The sequence below is a fragment of the Strongylocentrotus purpuratus genome, unplaced genomic scaffold, assembly GCF_000002235.5.
Source record: "Strongylocentrotus purpuratus isolate Spur 01 unplaced genomic scaffold, Spur_5.0 spur5_contig_851, whole genome shotgun sequence".
Lineage (NCBI taxonomy): Eukaryota > Metazoa > Echinodermata > Echinoidea > Camarodonta > Strongylocentrotidae > Strongylocentrotus > Strongylocentrotus purpuratus.
The window spans coordinates 578697-599198 of NW_022145559.1; the positions used below are offsets into that span (position 1 = coordinate 578697).

General features: G+C 39.5%; 1 protein-coding gene across 1 annotated transcript in view; it reads right to left on the reverse strand.

Moving 5' to 3' along the window:
• LOC105437841 (cubilin-like) overlaps positions 1-20502 on the reverse strand; it is a 54220-nt gene that overhangs the window by 8552 nt on the left and 25166 nt on the right. The window contains exons 12-22 of the mRNA XM_030994652.1: positions 18905-19064; positions 18197-18223; positions 16545-16823; positions 15469-15680; positions 13992-14139; positions 9808-9840; positions 9174-9343; positions 4216-4396; positions 3260-3289; positions 2322-2497; positions 356-527 (exon numbers count right to left, since the gene is read on the reverse strand). Of these exons, the coding sequence (XP_030850512.1) occupies positions 356-527; positions 2322-2497; positions 3260-3289; positions 4216-4396; positions 9174-9343; positions 9808-9840; positions 13992-14139; positions 15469-15680; positions 16545-16823; positions 18197-18223; positions 18905-19064 (1588 nt within the window). The remainder of the gene's footprint in view (positions 1-355; positions 528-2321; positions 2498-3259; positions 3290-4215; positions 4397-9173; positions 9344-9807; positions 9841-13991; positions 14140-15468; positions 15681-16544; positions 16824-18196; positions 18224-18904; positions 19065-20502) is intronic.

Here is a 20502-nt window from a genome sequence, read left to right on the forward strand (position 1 = left end):
TGGATGCATTATAAGCACTAGAGAACTTAGTCCCTAAAACACTTCTGCTTCCGAGGAAAATTGAATATAAAAATTTACCGGTGCTCCCGGTGAATGTTGATGAATTTCAAAAAGCGCCTACGGCCGCACAATGGTTGCTGCGACCATGAAAATCTCAGAATATGAAGTTGTGATATATTTTATTTCTAAACGGGAATAGCTTATCGGTCGGTTTTAGTCAAGAAACATTGTTTTATGGCTTTATTAATATCTTGACCTTGAGAGGGAGCTTTACAACATAAATAGTTTATTAATATTTATTGACAGTCAAGGGAATGAACTACTGTACTACCACACATCCAGAAGAAAAGCTTACCCGGTACACAGATAGCAGAAACAGAAGCTTTGAAACCCCCGTCGCCTTTAAAATAGTCTGTTAAGAAATGGATTATGACGTAATCAGACATTAGAGTGAAGTTATCGGGAATGACGTCACCAGTTATGTCAGCCAGAGTGTCATCGAGGGATCCTGATGTACTGATTGAAACCTGTAAAGCAGAACGATAGGTCGTGTAACTTTCACGGAGACACCCTATATAGAGAGTGGATGTCGTCCGACAACGAGAAAAGTTCCGCATCAATGGACACGTATAATCCATGCTCCATGCTCACATACACATTTCTATCAAAAGTTAACCTTAAAATTTGTGACAGTATTCTACGTTATCTGCAGTTTCCATAATTTGACTATTCAGAATGTATATGTAACTTGCATATTCATTATTGTCGCGCCTTGATCGAAAGATTCGGTTATTTCCGAGTTAAAAATCATATATTATTATTATCATGAACATCCCAGATCTGGGGATAGCCTTGCATAAGTTTTGTTCGAGGAATATCAGAGGTTAACAATAAATTAATGAAGAAATATAGACTAGATCGGACAAGTCATTCTTAGACACTTTCAAGGCAGGTTCGCAGTTAGTAGCAAGACTTTAATGCAGGACAGGCGTTTTCACAGATGCGGAATTTATCCCACTAACGGAGGACACAATTTGTCCCTCGATCGATAGCGATAGTTTATTACCTAACTTGTAATGGAAAGGACGCCTGCGCTTTAAATGAATAATCTACAATGCATCCATTTTGATCAGCATTGAGTGATTTCAAATTGGGTGTTAGTGTCAGTGTTAGTGTTTAGAGCAGTCAAGAGCTCTTAAATCGAGCGGAAAATTTTCTGATGAAATTAATAGCCCGATACCGATATCAAAATCGATAGCTTAACACCAGCTGTGACGTCACCACATACTTGATTTCACGACGATGATTTAAAAATAGTACATCAAAACTAAAGATATCATGAAAAGTACAGAATAAATTTACACCTATTTCTCTGGTCTTATAAAATAACTCATTTTACACATAAGAATATATGAATTACCTGTTTCACATATTCTTATTTGATCGTCAGACAATAAATTGGCGTCGTTCGTGCGTTGACTGTGTGCGGATATAACACTAACACCGAACTGGAAATCAACATTTGCTTAATCCCTAGGGGCTAGTGTTAGTGAATAGGATATTTGTACGTAAAATATTAACACCAGCCACAAAGGTCGGTTCAGCGGACGACAATTTTGCAAAAGCGATAACACTAGCTACCGGAAGTTGACGATATTCAGAGGTCAAAGCCTTAACACCAGCTGATTTCCATTTCGGTGTTTAGGCTGGTGTTAGTGTTTATTAAACACTTACACTAGCCTTAAACACCCAACTTGAAATCACTCATTATCATGGTATTGGGAATTATATAAGACGCCTCATCATTCGAAGGATCATCAAGTTAAACTGTAATGTAGGGGGTACGGGACAGATGAAACTATAGATGTATGGGAATGTCTTAATGATTAGTCATAGGACTGTCAGTATGTCCACAAACAAACAAAATTATCCCGAAACTCTACAACGATACGTCGTATAAAGAATCATCGTATGAATATAGGTGCGCAGTTTGAGAGGTCAGGTCTCCTTTCGCTTGAGGTCACGTTAAGCCCCGCCCAGTTAGTTACACTAGTTACACTCCCCCTGTCCAAACACAACATTTTCCGTGATTAGGCGTGATTATGCGCTATTGTCTATCGAGTTCTATAGTTCGAAACGATGCCCAAACCCGCGTTTCGTTATACTGCGTTTCGTTATACGACGTACAGTTAGTAAGCGTCCACACAAACAATTTCATGTTATAACTATCCCGAAACGGTATAACTAATCACCCCTTATCAAGGAAAGTGTGGTGTGGGGACACGGGTGTAATTAAAGGCCAATGTAGCCATGAAACCAACCTTATGATCACTGTATCTCCCAAGTTGAAAGTCTTGGAATACAATGGATAGTTGGCATGTTGGTTCGGGTAGAAAGAATCTCCAGATCACATTCTGTTCTCTAGGATAGCTGTTGTATGGATAGCTGAGTGAAGCGATGTAATACGTATCTCCACTCGACATAGTTACATTGGAACCTGTATGAGTGAAAGCATTTCAAACAACCATATCATAAAGGAGATTTTATTTAAATGCATTTAACATAAATTCATTCACAAGGGAAAAATTAACCTAATCTACTTGAATTTTTATCCTAATTATGTAAAGATACGGCGATATTAGGTCATCGATCCGTCGATCCGACAGGGAAAGAAAACTTAAAACACAATCTTAAAATAGCTATGAAAACTTAAAGTATTAAAGTAGCAAAGTGGGCAGCATTTAATCTGCACTGAAGCGCAGTTATTCCCTAATTCAATATTAATAAAGCCAAGATAAACTCAATCATATGGGAGAGTTTTATATATTCATTATCACTTGCGGGCGCATAGGTAAGTCAGGATCCGTGGAACTCCTTCAATGGCACTCACAAACCAATAATTTCAAATCCGATTTCTCAAAGATAATAGACTATCCTTCATATGTGTATGCTGAGGATTGAAATTGGTGATACAAATTTTGCAATTTTTTTTTTGGAGTTTCTGATGGTATAACTCTATTATCAAATAAACAATTACTTTAGATGTTATACAGAGAGCTTTTGCTGGGCTAGCGCCATTAGCATCCTTGGACGGTGTGTGCGCTCTATAAGTTTACACTGTTGTTATTGTTATTATTATCATTCTTATTATCATTATTATCATCATTACAGATTAAACCATCCACAAAATTTACTTTTAACATTCAAAACTTTTACACACTTGGATTATTGAGAGATGTAGAGATACTGTTTTACTTACCGATTACATCAACATACGGCCGAGTAACATCTGTTTTTGGAAGAGATCAATATGAGTTGATTAGAAATGCGCCTTCTCTTTAATATTTATTGTTTTATTATTTCAATACGAATGCAAAATTATACTTCTTGCTAATTCTCTCAGAAGACAGATCGTTGTCAAACATGCCAAAGAAGTGATTTTTATACTTATTCCTTACTTTATATTTTATGAGACACGAAATTTAGTGATAAAAAAAGTTCTAGAAGTGTAACTGTATGGGTTTGCGTGTATGTGTGCGCGTACTTGCGTTTCTGTGCGTGTGTGTGAGGGGTAGGGGCTGGATGTGGGTCTGTGTTTGTGTGGTAGTGCATGGTAAATATAATTCAACCTGACCTGAATAGACGTTAGGCATACTATTCATCATGCATTGTTTTACTACAGATCAGTCACGTACAGTATACCACGACAATCCAAGTTAATATTATAATAGGTGACTAGCTATAATTTCATGTCATGGTATCCGATCTATAAAATAGACTTTACACACCCGGTCGGATCACAATCATCAGGTAGTTTGCTCTAGAACATATCGTGTTATATGTTTGGAGCAAGAAAAGCGTCATCATATACATTGACACACCGGCCCTTCTGGCTCTGAAAAGACGGGTAAACAACAATTTCGCAAACACAGCGATTTTATGCTCTCATATATAAGAGCAGAAATTTGTTGCGACAAACTTCTACTAGAAACTATATATTAGCGAAATTCAAATAGCGAGTTAGATCGCTACGGCTGCTGCGCTCTTATATAGGAGAGCGCAGCAGTCGTAGTGATCTAACTCGCTATTGTATATTTCGCTACTATATAGTTATTAGTAAGAGTTTGTTGCAGCAAATTTCTGCTCTTCTATATGAGAGCACAACATCGCTATGTTTGCGAGAGAGTAAAGTCCCAAACATATCTGATGAATTACCTGATTCACAATCAGCGTATAGATGAGCTTTGAATCCTCTGCTGATATCAGGGCCATAGTTCGTGTTGCTACTGAACCGGATGAGAACATAGTCCGATGTGATGGTTATAGGTTCCTTTATGACGTCACCATATAAAACAGCACGAAGGGAGTCTAATGAAGCAGATGAACTGATCTCAAGCTATGTGAATTAATGGAGAGAGTGTGAAGAAAACGGTTTAATAAATGGATCCCATTTGCGATAATAATTATAAATGCATTCCATGGGCGTAAGGAGGTGCGATTTGCCGGTTCTAGGACAATTACCCCCTGGAATATTACCCCCCGGAGAATCACCCCCCGAGGACAACTACCCCCCCCCCCCGCAAAATTACCCCCGGAAAATTACCCCCCGGAGCATTACCCCCGAGGACAATTACCCCCCCCCCCCGAGGACAATTACCCCCCCCCCCGAGGACAATTACCCCCGAGGACAATTACCCCCCGATGACAACTACCCCTATGACAATTACCCCCGAGGACAGTTACCCCCCGAGGACAACTACCCCCGATGATAATTACCCCCGATGACAACTAACCCCGATGACATTTACCCCCGAGGACAGATACCCCCCGAGGACAACTACCCCCGATGATATTTACCTCCCCCCCCCCCCGAGGCAACTACCCCCGTGGACAATCAGGATTCAATAGCGAAAGACGATCTGACACATTGAGAGATGGCTACGAGCCCATAAGATCCCCTGCATGAACCCATATTCGTTCAAATACTATGGCACGTTGTCTTCCTCATTACTACACATTTCCCTTTTATTATAATTTATGCAACGGCAGTGCGGTTGCAGATTTCCACGAAGGGTGTAAGTTTTAGGTAATTGTCCAGCGCTTTTCAAAATGCATAGAAATACATTTCTCTCGTTGCCCTTATTTGCCTTGCTGTCAATATATTGTCAGCGAGCGAGGAAGGAAGGCACTTTAGTATCTTCAAAATTTTATTTTCTCATGTAATTACATATATTTTAGCCGTTTCTGATATTTGATTTTTTTTACTAAATCAACGTTTTCCAAATCATTCTCTTGCGGCACCCCGGTTGAAAAATGCTGTGCTGGAGTTACAAAATCAAATGAGATGAATTACCAGAGAGCGGATATTTATTTTCTTTTGACATGGCACCGTACATATAAATTGAAGGCAATTTCTATTTCAAAATAATTTAACGTACAAGAAAACATATTATACTTCAGCATGAGAACAGAAATAAATAGATAACGTGGAGAAAACATTAATTTTGGATCATGGATGAGGGCCCATTATACATCCAAAGACAAATACACGATCAGCTGATTAAAAAAGTTACAGAGGATGCATAAAGGAAATCTTACATCCTAATTTCTTGTTGTGCCATTGTTGGTGAGAGAGGCTGTAACGCGTACTCATCTGCGCGCAATGCGGGGGGGGGGGGGGGGGCAAGGGGGGTACAGAGCCCCCCACTTTTTCAAGCACCCGAAAAGTGCCCCTTTTTACATAGGTATAGTGCCCTTGTTACTATGATAAGTGCCCCTATTAATTTGTAAAAAGTGCCCTTTCCCCTTTTCACCTCTTATAAGTGCCCCTTTTATTTCCACACGTGCCCCTTTACCTTCGACAAGTTCCCATTTTCCTTTGCAAAAAGTGTCCATTTTCCATTCTCATATTAAATGCCCTTCTTCTATAGTAAGTGCTCCTTTTCAGGTAGGTACGAGAAGTGCCCTTTTTCACTTTTGATAAGTGCCCCCTTCACCTTTGATAATTGCCCTTTTCAAATCTGAGAGGTGCCTCTTTTACTTTGACAAGTGCCTCTTTTCCTTTGTAAGAAGTGCCCCCTCCCCTTTAATGACTACCCCCATTTTAACTCGGATAAGCGCACCATATATTTTAACATGTGCCCCTTTAACCTTTCTAATAAGTGCCCTGTTTCCTAATGAAAAGTGCCCCCATTACAAAAAGAGCCCCTTCCCCTTCTCATAAATGCCCCTTTTCATCTCCGGTAAATGACCCTTTTCAGGTACGAGAAGTTACTCCTTTTCACTTCAGATAAGTGCCCGCTTCACCTCCGATAAATGCCCCTTTAAAATCTGATCGGTGCCCATTTTCTTTCAACGGATGCACATTTTCCTTTATTATAAGTGCCCCTTTTTTATTCACATAAGTGCCCCTTTTCATATCTGGTTGTTGCCCATTTTCAGGTGCGATAAGTGCCTCTTTTCACCTCTGATAATTTCCCGTTTAACAATGAAACATGCCCCTTTTCCTTTCTAATAAGGGACCTATCCCCTTTTCATGAATGCCCTTTTCACCTCTTATAAATGCCCCTATCAAAATCTGATGGGGGCCCCTTTTCCGTCGACAAATGCCCATTTCTATTCTCATGACTGACTTTTTTCATCCCTGGTGAGGGCCTCTTTTTGAAGATGTAAAAAATGCCCCATTTTAACCTCTGATAATTACTCTTTGTACTTTGACACATGCTCCTTTTCTTTTTTGATAAGTGTCCCCTTTTCCTCTCATCATTAAATGCGCCCCTAATTTCAAGCGACTAAGAGAAATTCCCCCCAAAGCTCGCTCGCTACGCTCGTACGCATTTACAGATGTTACTTATCAAAGGTCTTTTCTTTGCTTATAACCCCATCAGGATTGGGTTTTTTCCTCTTTATAAGTTGTCATTTTTCGCACTGCCACCTAGCAAATATTAAACTTTTTCCTCGCTCGCTTCGCTCGCTCGCAAATAATTTTTCAAACCATCACACCCAGCTGCAAAGTATGATGCTTAAGCAATATCTTGTATGGTGTATAAAGTGAAAGAAAAACTGAAATCATCCCTGATATTGTAATCACAATGTAGGGGTATATACCAATGCCTAAAAAACTGGTATATTTTCGCTTTGAGATTTCCCTTTGTAGGTGCCCTTTTTTGCCAGAAAGTGCCCCTTTTCTTGGTGCCCCCCCACTTTGGAAGTCGCTCGGCCGCCCCCTGGCGCAATGTATTGTTCAATGTCTAAGAAATGTAATTTCTGTTCTTTACTCGGTAGCAAAACTACGGGGGATTTGGGCAACCTCTAACCCCCCCCCCCCCATATCGAATTGAATAATTTGAAAGACTGAAATGAACTTCATAAATAACAAAGAAAATGAAGGTTCAAGAAATTTTCTCCAAATAGCAATTTGGAGAGAAGCTTGCATTATACGTCACAGTGTTATACATTCCTCGGGGGTGATTGTCATTGGGGGTAGTTGTCCTCCGGGGGTTATTGTCCTCGCAGTGGGGAGGGGTAGTTGTCCTCGAGGGGGTAATTGTCCTCGGGGGTAGTTTTCCTGGGGCATAGTTGTCCTCGAGGGTAGTTGTCCTTGGGGGGTAATTGTCCTCGGGGGTAGTTGTCCTTGGGGGGTAATTGTCCTCGGGGGTAGTTGTCCTCAGGGGGTAGTTGTCCTTGGGGGTTAATTGTCCTCGGGGGGGGGGTAATTGTCCTGGGGGGGGGGTTGTTGTCCTCGGGGGGTAATTGTCCTCGGGGGTAGTTGTCCTCGGGGGGTAATTGTCCCCGGGGGGTAGTTGTCCTCGGGGGGTAATTTTCCGGGGGGTAATTGTCCTTGGGGGTAATTGTCTTCGGGGGGTAATTCTCCGGGGGGTAATTTTCCGGGGGGTAATCGTCCTACGGGGTTAGTTTTCCGGGGGTTATTTTCCGGGGGGTGATTGACCAGGGGGTAGTTGTCCTGATACGCGATTTGCCTTCACTCTAAATAGCTCTAAACTTAACTACAGGGTCTGATAACAGGTCAACAGAGCCAAAGTGACTCTCTAAAAGGTTTTTATTATATTTAGATTTAAACAAAAAACGAAGAAAAATAAAAGTTTTAAATTCAGTCCATAATCAAATGCTGGGCTTAGAAAGAGGGCATAAGAGAACCTTTCAGTTGAGGAAACTCTTGAAGGGATTATTAAATTAGTATTTTACAGTGGAAATTCAAAGAAATCACGAATAAATTATGTCAACTAATGTATCACTAGAAACTGGTAAGCTAACAGATGGCCATCGTAAAAGTTTTAGGTCAACTACATATCGGGTAATTTATAAAAATACAAATGCAACCACCTCCATAGCATCTGGGATATACGAGAGATTCGTCTGAGAAATAACGATGTTTTAATGACGTCACATAATGGACCAATACTGCCCAGACGACATCCCATAATGAATTAACATAATTGCAAAGCTATTATTTCAAACCATTCAAAAGGGGATATGAAACCGATTCTGATAACTAAAATATTATGCTTGTAAATACACAGGATAGGGGTTAATTAACAATCAAAGAAACCAGACTTTCATATTGAAAAAAAAAACGAATGATATAAGGACGACATTTGTTCCCTCTTAAAAACGCCGAACATACCGCGGTGTGCGCAGCTGAATATACAATGGCGTCTTATTTTGTTTACAAGCGACAGATTCCTTTATTTTTGTACCGCTGCATTTGCCATCAAAATAAAACCATGCGCGGGGTTTAGAGTGAGGCAATATATTATACATTTAGCCTGACGGTAGTGAAGTAAGAGAAAAAACTCAAAAGAAGATGAAAGAACAGGCACTCAAAATGTATGAGATGTCATGGGACATCGTCTGATTTTGCAAATCATGTCCATCCTGTGATCTCACATATCTCAACAGCGTTCGGAGAGCTCTTTATGTGCTATGCCGGAGTTTAAGCGTTTTGTAATTTAAAATAATCATTACTTCGAATGTTTTCAAGCATTGAATTTTGATGACCTTGTCGAATTAAAGTTTCAACTTTGCAATAATGAAAATAGTTTTTTAAACCAAAGAATATCTACTTTAAGACCAGTGCACCCCGTCCCCATTCCGCCCGCCCCACAACAAGACTCATATATATCACACGAAATTCAGGATGAAAGATCATTTACCTTGTCAGAATCCGATCTGGTTGTAAAATTATCAAAATCGATGGTAAGTTGACAATCAGGTTGAGGGAGTTTGATAAGCCAGATCCTACTGATGTAAGGAGGATGGTTTTGAGGGAAGTCGGGTGATGCGATAGTGCAGGAATCCCCGCTTGATAGTAATATACCAGAGCCTAGGTAAAATAATGAGACACACATTAGCTTTGTATAATTACCTATTTTACACGTCATTAAAGGTAGTTAGTTTCTATTGACTTATTATTTTGTTATCCTTGGAATCATGCATGTGTCATCATACATTTCATAATTTTGTTTTAGTAAAATAGCGTTGCTCTCTCAGTGTTAAAACCTTTTTTCAAGAGGCTTTATACAGATTGAATATAATCGTTTTCAGTTGTTCTGTAGGCTTACTATTGAATGTTTTCTTAATGTAACAGTTGAGGCTCTTCAGCATATTTTCTCCAGATTCTTATAATTAATATGTTGTGTTATTGGAAGTCGCTGCTTCACATAACAATTCTTACTGCATAAGAAACAACGTAGATTGACTTCTAGCTAGGTCCCTGAAAGGATATATTATTACAATAGTATTAACTGAATATCCGGGAAAATAAAGCTTTATTATCTGTATATTTACCTCTCGTATCGATGTATGACTCGGCGTTTACATCTGTGGGAGATTGGGTAAGAAGTAACAAGTTTAGTTGGTATTTAATGGCAGGAAAAAAGATATATCGGTCAACCGTACTTCAATATATAATTGAATTCAAACTATGGGGCAAACGAATTTTACTAAGCAACTATGTTTCAAGTTTTCAAGTTTATTTGTTCCACATTTAACAAAAAATATAGATATACATACAAAATATTTGTTTAAATTGATATGTATACAGTGCGTCCAAGACAAAACGAAACCGAGAATTATCGATGTTTTATCATAACTTAATCACAATTATAATGAATAAACTAATCAATGATACATATTCGTAAAGCTTGGATCCTCCTCTTTCATTTGATGCAACTCATATGATGCATATTTCACGCATTAGTGATTTCAAACAATTTGAAGAAAGGGTACCAAAAATTCATTTAGCGAACGGTATTTGCATTTCAAAGAGACAAACATATTCCTAGAAAGTTCATATGACACCTCAATTAGAAAAAAATGAACCAGTAATAACATAGTTCTGTTTGTTTAAAGCAATGCTTGCATTTCCATAATTTTATTAAACGAATTCGTTTTCACTGGCTGCCTACCATAGCAAAAAACAAAGTTGACAACAGATTTAACTCCGTTTCGTTGACGATCAGCCATGCATACGAGTCTTTGGTCAACTATGTTTTTTGTTAGGGCAGGCTGCCAGTGGAACGGATTCGTAAATTATGGAAATGCAAGCATTACTTTTGACAGGCAGAATTTTGTTATTCCTTTCTCCTTTGTCCTGATTGAGATGTCATATGGAAGGGCAGAGTATGAAAATTAAAGAAAAGCAGTGCTTGTATATTATAGGTTAATGGTTAAATAAAGATTGTAGATGTAAAAACCGTAGCAGTAGAGAAAGACGTAATATACAGGGGGAATTAAAACACAACGGAATTAGGAAAATTATATACAGAATAATGCATCAGCACCAATACCCAGAGTCACGTGGTTAAAATGCGAAGTCATCCAAGCAATTTAGTAAGCATAGAACCGAGTTACTTGTTGGTATACATTAAAATCCGACGCATGCATCAATAATTACAAATTAAGATTATCATTGGAGAAAAAAAAGGACTGGGAGGGGAAACAAATTATATTAGACGTAAGAATTAAAATGAACATCTCAAAGTTTGAGCTTAAAGCTTATCAGTACTAGTTTACAGGAGGGATTAGACCGCCCTGTAAGGTCACTGGACAGGTGGTTATCTCATCAACTCAGCTCTCAGTTAACATAAGAAAAAAGAGGATCATGGGGGACCAATGGTCACCGATTAGGCATTGTTTAATATTGAGAGGGTGAAGGTAGCTACAAGCAGTACAGTGGGCCTTTAAAGAAATTTAACGATGGTGCGTCGTTAACCTCTGAATTTAAACCATTCCAAAAAGTGGGACCTGTATACATAATTGTTTCATGGGCATAAACTGTCCGGATTGGGGAGGAGATGAATATTGTCTCTTTGTCTTGTGGGATATGAGTGCATAAGGCTGTTTATAGCAAACAATGGGAGGGAATACATTTGGCGAATCACCCTTACTTTAATAGTTGATGCATGAAAATTCCGAGGAAATAATTGTATACATCAGAAACTTTCAGAAAACGATTTACAAGAAAGAAAAAAAAACGTTAGGATGTGCCTAGAAATCAGCCAGATTTAATTTTTCATATTGCTCTTTTTCGGATCATGATTTTTAAAAAAATATTTAAAACCATTTCTCCACGCTAGCACCCCGTAGATTAGATAAGGCAGTAACAGAGTTGGATACAATATTTTTTAAGACATGAGATGGAAAAAAAGATTTTAACTTATTTTATTACACCTACGTTCCTAGACAACAGTTTGCTTTAATGACCAATTTGAGTATTCCATGTTAGTTTACAGTCGATAAAAGATCAAGAAGTGTAGTGGAATTATCTGGGTATCATTAACAAAAGCTAGTCCTAGTAGCTCAGAGAGTGTATTGCTGAAAATTATAAAATTAAGCCCCGTCTTTTCGATCTCACTCGAGCGACGTGTCGATGAGAGACAGTTGGGGTCTGATCGTAAAACACGGGGTGAGCTTTTGCCAGGCTCATGGACACCGTCTTAACCAGCCATTTTCAAAAAACCTCCCTCATCGCGATCAGCTGGCGCGCGCTATGTACATGTATACATTGTTCAAGGCCCTGACGTCATCTACCCGGGTAGAGTTCCGCGCGCGTCTTAATAGGTCGTTTATCAGGATGTCATCCGGACAACGTCCGGACGTTACCGCGATCTCACCCTGGCCCGACTAGGGTGAAACTCACCTCGATTTCACCTCGATATTGTCCGGACGTTACCCCGATTGACGCGTCTTAACTGGAACGGGGTAGAATGTCATCCGGACAACAGACGGGATTTTAGTCTTGTTCACATTTATAAAGGATTTGTTTTGTTTGTATCCATACGACTACAAATTGCAATTCAAAATTCAGGGAATCAAGAACAATTCTAGGATTGGGATGTGAGTAGAAAATGCTTAAGTCGTCTGCAAAGTTTAGGATATAAAGAACCGTGGATGAATTTATGAAGCCATTCATATGGATAATAACAAGAAGCGGACCCAAAAGAGCCTTGTGGTACCCACAAGTTATTGATAGAATACTTGTATTAAGCACTATATACAAATTAAATATTATTATTATTATTTGGGTTACAATCATTAATAGAAGCAAATCGGGTCCTATTGGTTAGGTTATTTCTGAACCACTCCAAGGCCGTTCAATATAATTTCTAGTATTGAGACAGTTTAACCAATGACGGATCATGAGGTTTGAGGTTATGTTTAACCAATATCAGACAGGGTATGATTAACCAATATCAGACAGGGTATGATTAACCAATATCAGATAGGGTATGATTAACCAATATCAGACAGGGTATGATTAACCAATATCAGAAAGGGTATGATAAACCAATATCAGACAGGGTATGATTAACCAATATCAGACAGGGTATGATTAACCAATATCAGACAGGGTGTGATTAACCAATATCAGAAAGGGTATGATTAACCAATATCAGACAGGGTATGATTAACCAATATCAGACAGGGTATGATTAACCAATATCAGAAAGGGTATGATTAACCAATATCAGACAGAGTATGATTAACCAATATCAGACAGGGTATGATTAAGCAATATCGTATCAGAGATGCAGCCTTTTCACACTAAGCTAAAATTCATCGTATCTAGAGATGATTAGTATAAACATGTTTTCCCTGTGTGAACATCGTTTATACGATGTTCGGATAGATACGAAATCGCGATTCATACGCCCCTCACAGCAGGCTGCAGATACGAAAGTTCGTATCTAGAGAGCTTGAAATTTTGTGTGTGAACGGTTTAAACGTGTTCAAACTGGATGGAGCGTGTGCTTTGTTTGATATGACCTGACCTTCAATGCGCAATGGCACTACTGCGCATTTTAAGAGCAGTAGTTAATCACGAAACAATTAACGATCGCACCGAAATTTCTGTGTGTGAATGATGTCTCATGTACAGCTGATTAGTTTAAAACCCTTTAAACTAATCATGTTTATAGAATTTTATCTGTGTGTGAAAAGGCTGCAAGTTTAACCAATGCCCTTTCAGAGTAAAGAATCCACTTTCATTTCACATTATGTTTGGCCTATCACGAATCAGATCACTCATCATACTTATAAAAATCAAAAGAAACATACGTGCAAAAATAATAAATACACATATAATTAAAAAAGTAAAAGAGTTTGGAGACAATATATAGATTTACAGTAGGCTTGCGGGTGCACCATGTGTGAGAGAGAGAGAGAGAGAGAGAGGGTTGAGGAGTCCTGAAAAAGACTCTGACTTGGTAATCTTTCTTGGGGTGTGTAGTCCTGAAAAAGGACTGTTTGTTATCTTTCTTAGCATATAGTTCTAAGGAGAACTATAGCGCTTGGAGAGGATGAGTGGCTCGACGTTTCGAACAGGTTGCTTATCTGTATCCACAGGCAGCATCTAATATATAGATTTTAAAACCCTTCCCTATTTTGAGTGATTGAGAGAGAGAGAGAAAATGAAAAATGGTAGATGTAGAGGAAAGGAATTGAATTACCAAAGACGGCATAACATATACCTTGATCACACGTAGGCGTTAGCACAGCACTGAATCCATGAGATGTAGGATTCTTGTGGTCATTTGATTTATACCACATCCACACAACGTTTGAATCTATATCAAACCACCTCGGTATGGTCGTTTGGGTGTCAGTCAAGTTCCAAATCTATAATTGACCAAGATGACAATAAGTAAAGATGAGGAAAGAAACACCGTACTTAGTTTTTCGTTTCCGAAAATGGGAGAATTTAACAAAGAACAATAATCATTACTAGGAGTTTTTTTTGCTTATTATTGTTATTACTTATCTCCCCCCTATACCTAGCCTATAATCTAGGCGGAGTGCCGAGCTTTTTTCTTTGCTGCTAGACTAACCTTAAGCAGAACGTCTGATACGGCGAGACTACGAACCGTGAGCCGCGAAGCGGCTCACCGCCTATAATCACTGGTTTAGCTAATCAATATTCCTATATATTCAAAATGGCGGATCTATGAATCATTCAACAACAGCCCTACCAAATAAGGTACACCTGTGTTACGTTCGACCAATCAGATATAAGAAACCGCAACGAAAAAAGATTGCGCTCGTCCATTACTAAATAGGGGTAATAAAAAGGAAGAAGGGGAGATGAAACCAAAAAAATCTTTAAAATGATCCTTTTACTACTGTGAAATATCAAAAAATTAAAAAATTGTAGTTTTATGTGAACAATAAAACATATATCTTTGTATGGTAAAACAATTATCGTATCAAATTTACAATGACAAATTAGTGGTTCCCCCTTGCTTTGAATGGACCGCTAAATATTCTCCTCACAAAATCACAGCACAAGGGGATTGCTTGGTATATTGCACTCTTTCCAAAACCAGTAGGTAATGCAACAAAAATATCCCTGCCGGCTTCAATAACGCTACGAATAGCGGATTCCTGCAGTTCTCTGAATTTTCCATTAGGAATGCCTAGTTTGTTGGCCGCATATGATAAACTTTCTCGCAGAAGATCGTCATCGCATGAACTACCCGCCATCTTGGATGAAGAAAATGACGTAATGTCACGTGATTTATAATATGCATATGCATAGACTCTTCTCCATACGTGTTTCTGATTGGTTGAGTTCATTTCGTATTCATGAGGTTTTTTCGTACGAAAAACTGCCACGGATTCATGGTCGATAATAAAAAAAAACAACGACTAAAGCTAGACCAGTGATTATAGGCGGTGAGCCGCTTCGCGACTCACGGTTCGTAGTCTCGCCGTATCAGACGTTCTGCTTAGGGTTAGTCTAGCAGCAAAGAAAAAAGCTCGGCACTCCGCCTAGATTATAGGCTACCCTATACCTGGCTACCATTTTGCAAATATAACCATCCTGCCATTGTGTGGTTTCATTCATTATTTCTTTCTTTAGTTATTTTTTTGTTGTTATATAACTACTCATTTGTATTAATTCTAACTATCTGCCCGAAAAGAAATGATGAAATAAATAAGTTACTTTACATGATTTGTAGATGTATCGTTTCCTGATCCGATCTCGAGAACCTCTCCGGGAACCTCCGCATTGAGGGTACGAAATTCAATCCGGACAGTACAGTTCTGCGGAGCTTTGACAATCCAGGTATAGAAACCTTCAACGTCGCCAAAATATGCCGACCTATATTGAGGTGTCTTTACGGACAACGACTCGTTACGTCCAAGATCGACCACGTTTTCTGTAACAAAAAATATAATAACGTTTTTCTTAAATGGAACCTCTCAGGACAAATATCATCTTTCCGTTCTCCAAATAGCGTATTGTCGCTATTGGCCCAGTTTTGCCGACGGGGGCGCAATCGTAGTATGTGTCATCATCCTCTTCATAGGTTCTTGCTAGATCATTCCGTTAAAGAGGCATAGTAGTGGGCTCTCATTGGGAATTTAATACCATTTGGGTGTTTACCAAATAACAGATCTTGTCAATCACCGGGAGTGGCATCAAATGTTATGACCACCAGGCCTTACATAATGCTCTGCATTTTCCACCAATAGCCCCATATGGAAAAGTAATAATTTTACATTTCCCTTACCCGAAAACTCTCCGAGAGACTAAGGTTTATTTCTTGATGGGACCATCTGTTCGCGAGACTTGTACACCCATTACTTGTGGTTCCATCGAGTCTGGTGTCAGCGAATGTTGACCTACTGCACATGGAAACTGACTACCATGTCCCTTAAAGCTTATCAACACTAGTGTGGCTAGGAGGGATTAGACCACACAGCGAGGTCACTGACAGGTGGCTATCTCATCAACTCAGCTCTCAAATAACATAAGAAATAGAGGATCATGGGGGACCAACAGGCACCGATTGGGGAAGTTTTCTATATAGAGGGAGCAAGTAGCTACAAGTAGGACAGTGGGGCTTTTAGTCTCACATTGCTGGTTAATGCATCCATCTTATCCAGTCAGAACATTCGCTGAAATGCCTTTAATTTGTATGTTTTCTAATTTGTAATTATTTGCAATCATGTACATGTGACTAATACTTAGGACGCTTTCTCTTCCCCCAATTAAAAAAAGTATTGGAAATTAGACCCACCTTGTACAGCAAGAGCTGTCGTATAGTTGACTGTAGCAGCTAAGTTACTTGCTTCACATGTGTAGCGACCATCATGTGCAACAGTAGCATCAGCTATCAGTACGGAGCTAGAGAAAGCACCATTTAGGAACTCAACTCCATCTCCATCTGGAATAGCTTCACCATCTTTAAGCCACCGGAGGTGAAGAGGGAGGTCACCGCGTAGTACAGTACACGTAATTCGAGTCGGTAGACCTCGTCGAATAGTTATGGGTTCGATGGGCTGAATGACTGGAGGAACTGTGGGGTGAAAGAAGCATATACCCTTAAAAGTAAACTTGATCAAAACACCCTTTACATATTCATTGGATAGAGAACTCTAAATAAGTAGGTGGTGTTCGGTAAAGTTACAGAGATCTGAATGGGTAGGTGGTGTTTGGTTAGGTTTCTGAAATCTTAATGGGTAGCGGGTATTTGGTTAGGCTTCATAGATCTGAATGGGTAGGGGGTGTTCGGTTAGGTTTTAGAGATCTGAATGGGTAGGGGCGTTCGGTTAGGTTTCAGAGATCTGAATGGGCAGGGGCGTTTGGGTAGGTTTCAGAGATGTGAATAGGTAGGAGGCGTTCGGTTAAGTTTCAGAGATCTGAATGGGTAGGGGGTGTTTGGTTAGGTTTCTGAAATCTTAATGGGTAGCGGGTATTTGGTTAGGCTTCATAGATCTGAATGGGTAGGGGGTGTTCGGTTAGGTTTTAGAGATCTGAATGGGTAGGGGCGTTCGGTTAGGTTTCAGAGATCTGAATGGGCAGGGGCGTTTGGGTAGGTTTCAGAGATGTGAATAGGTAGGAGGCGTTCGGTTAAGTTTCAGAGATCTGAATGGGTAGGGGGTGTTCGGTTAGGTTTGAGATATCTGAATGGTTAGGGGCGTTCGCTTAGGTTTCAGAGATCTGAATGGGTAGCGGGGCGTTCGGTTAGGATTTAGAGATCTAAATGGGCAGGGGATGTTCGGTTAGGTTTCAGAGATCTGAATAGGTAGGTGGTGTTCGGTAAGGTTTCAGATATCTGAATGGGTAGGGTTTTTTGGTTAGGTTTCAGAGATGTGAATGGGTAGGAGGCGTTCGGTTAAGTTTCATGGATCTGAATGGGTAGGGGGTGTTCGGTTAAGCTTCAGAGATCTGAATGGTTAGGGGCGTTCGGTTAGGTTTGAGATATCTGAATGGTTAGGGGCGTTCGGTTAGGTTTCAGAGATCTGAATGGGTAGCGGGGCGTTCTGTTAGGATTTAGAGATCTGAATGGGCAGGGGCGTTTGGTTAAGTTTCAGAGATCTAAATGGGTAGGGGGCGCTCGGTTAGGTTTCAGAGATCTGAATGGGTAGGGGGTGTTCGGTTACGTTTCAGAGATCTGAATGGGTAGGAGTTTTTCGGTTAGGTTTCAGAGATCTGAATGGGTAGGGGGTTTTCGGTTAGGTTTCAGAGATCTGAATGGGTAGGGGGCGTTCGGTTAGGTTTCAGAGATCTAAATGGGCAGGGGGTGATGTGTAAAATATTTAGATAGTCAGTTCTATATCATGTACATCAACGGGTCCATTTCCGTAGGCTTCACGGGTAACGCTTTTGGAACAGCTTCCCTTTTTCTAAGATTGAAGCTTGAAACGAAATTATCCAGCAGAAACTTACTTGTTTGAATCGTCTCTGTAGTAGTGACTGTGAGAAGAGAAAGGAAGCAGCATGAGTGTCGTTGTTAAAAAACACTTTTGAATACTTTTCATCTGAATAACTTCAAAATTGAAACGCTCATCAAACTTAAAGATAAAGTTGAGTTGTACATGGTCATGCGATAGCATTGTGAAAGTGGAATCGATCAAAAAGTTTGATCATCTAGCATATAAGTATTGATGTGTCCTTCAAGGTTCTGGACTCATCAAAATGATAAAGAATTTGGCACAGTCTTGGTAAAGTTACAAGCACTGTACACAGAAAGATGTATATGGGAATACACAAACATGTGGCTGTTACATGCCATATTTAGCATATGAAGGTATTTGAAGAGCCATGCTTTTTAGAGAAAATGTTTTATCTGATGTTCTTCCACACTTGCATAATAACAATAATAACGCTCACAAATTATTGTTCACCACTTTCCAAAACTCAACCTTCTCTTTAAGTTACAAGAATGCTTTTGATATTTATTAGATCAGATACTAAGCTTACATTAAAAACACAACAAATGCACATGATAGGATTTTATCATTTATCAATTAAGTTGACACCACCCCCTCTCTTTCAAATAAATACCAGCCGTTCCAGATTAGCATTGGAGAAAAAAGGACTGGGAAGGGCAATACCGAGTTAGCCCAAACACCAAGACAGGTTGTTTATACTTACTGTCACATAAGGGAGAGATATCAGCTTGAAATCCTCTCGTTTGAGTACTTCGATCGCTGTCAAATTTAACGATTGTCACCGTGGAATTGATGAAGCTTGGTTCGGGTATGACGTCACCATTGAACTCACTGACCACAGATTCTGGTGTTCTGATTGTAACCTAAAACGTGATATTGAAAATTACTCGCAATCATCAATTCCTGTACAGAATGCGACCGAAAAGACTCTCTAAAGTCACACTAGGGCAGCGTATCCATGTAAAAAAAACTTGAAAGGTCTTTTACACAAACACGTTTAGACAACTTTCACAAAACTACTACTTTTTTCTTTTCTTTTGCCCCCCCCCCCACCCCCACTTGCAGAGACCTGGGGAGTGTTTCAAAAAGACTAAGACCGAATTTAAGTTGGACTTAACTAGGGCAGGTTGTTCGTTTATGATCTTTAGATAATATGTTTTCCTTCAATAATGAATTAACAGCAAGTGTAAATGCTGTAGATTTGTGACCATGATGTGTACGTCCGTTGAGAGACCAATGCCAGTAAATGGTAGAATCAAACAGTGGCATGAACAACCTGCCATAGTTAAATTCGATTTTAGTCTTTGTGAAACCCCCCCCCCCCTGTAGAATATTAATCTACTCATCTGCATTCAGAGAGGCAACACTCCATGCAGTCATTATTTCTCATTAATTTCAAGTGTTGCAGCCTCCTGTTGGAACCCAAAATGCTACAGAGGCGGATCGACGCTCGGTACACACTCAGACGCGCGACAGGTCAGTGGTTAAGCAGTGGCCTCTTAAGAGAGGTCCCAGGTTCGATGCGCTCGTGCACTTTGGTAAAGCACTAATACGCATTACGAAGTCCCTCGCAGTTGACTTAAAGCCGCCGCTCCACTGGTGTCTTACTTACAAGTATACACATGCCTTTTCAGCAGTTAGGTAAAATAACCAAATAAATAAACAAACAATGTTTGATTGTACACAACTGTGATAAAGCTATCATTTACTTCACCATGACATCTCAAACTGACCCACAATATATCATCTGGAGAAGGTTCATAACTTATTACTAGTTCTTTATCCTCGGATCACACCACAACATTACTGAAACAATTGCACTGGCTCCCAGTGATACAGAGGCTAGACTGCAAAATACTATCCATGATATTCAAAATCAAGTCAAATCAGGTTCCTAGCTACACAGTGGAGATGGTAGAATGGATCATGGGATATTAGGTCACGTTGCATTGCTGCCCCCACGTGCCTGGAATGCCCTACCCTTGGACCTGAAGTTGAGCTCATCAATTAGAACCTTTCAACGAAGACTGAAGACCTTGTTGATGAATAGTGCGTCCTGTTTACGTTATGATTATTACCTGAGTTAGAATATATGTTTTATTACTTTTGGTTATTAGTAGCATGTCTGTAGCTATGTTGACCATATGTCGCCTTTTCATTTTGTAATATCTTAGTTATGTTGAATTTTGATTAATGACCATATTCTTGTAGTGTGTATGATTTGTTGATATCTACGTAAAGGGTGATTTTATGTCAGTAGTGTTGTACGCAATATAAATGTAGAGTTGTTCAGTATTACTA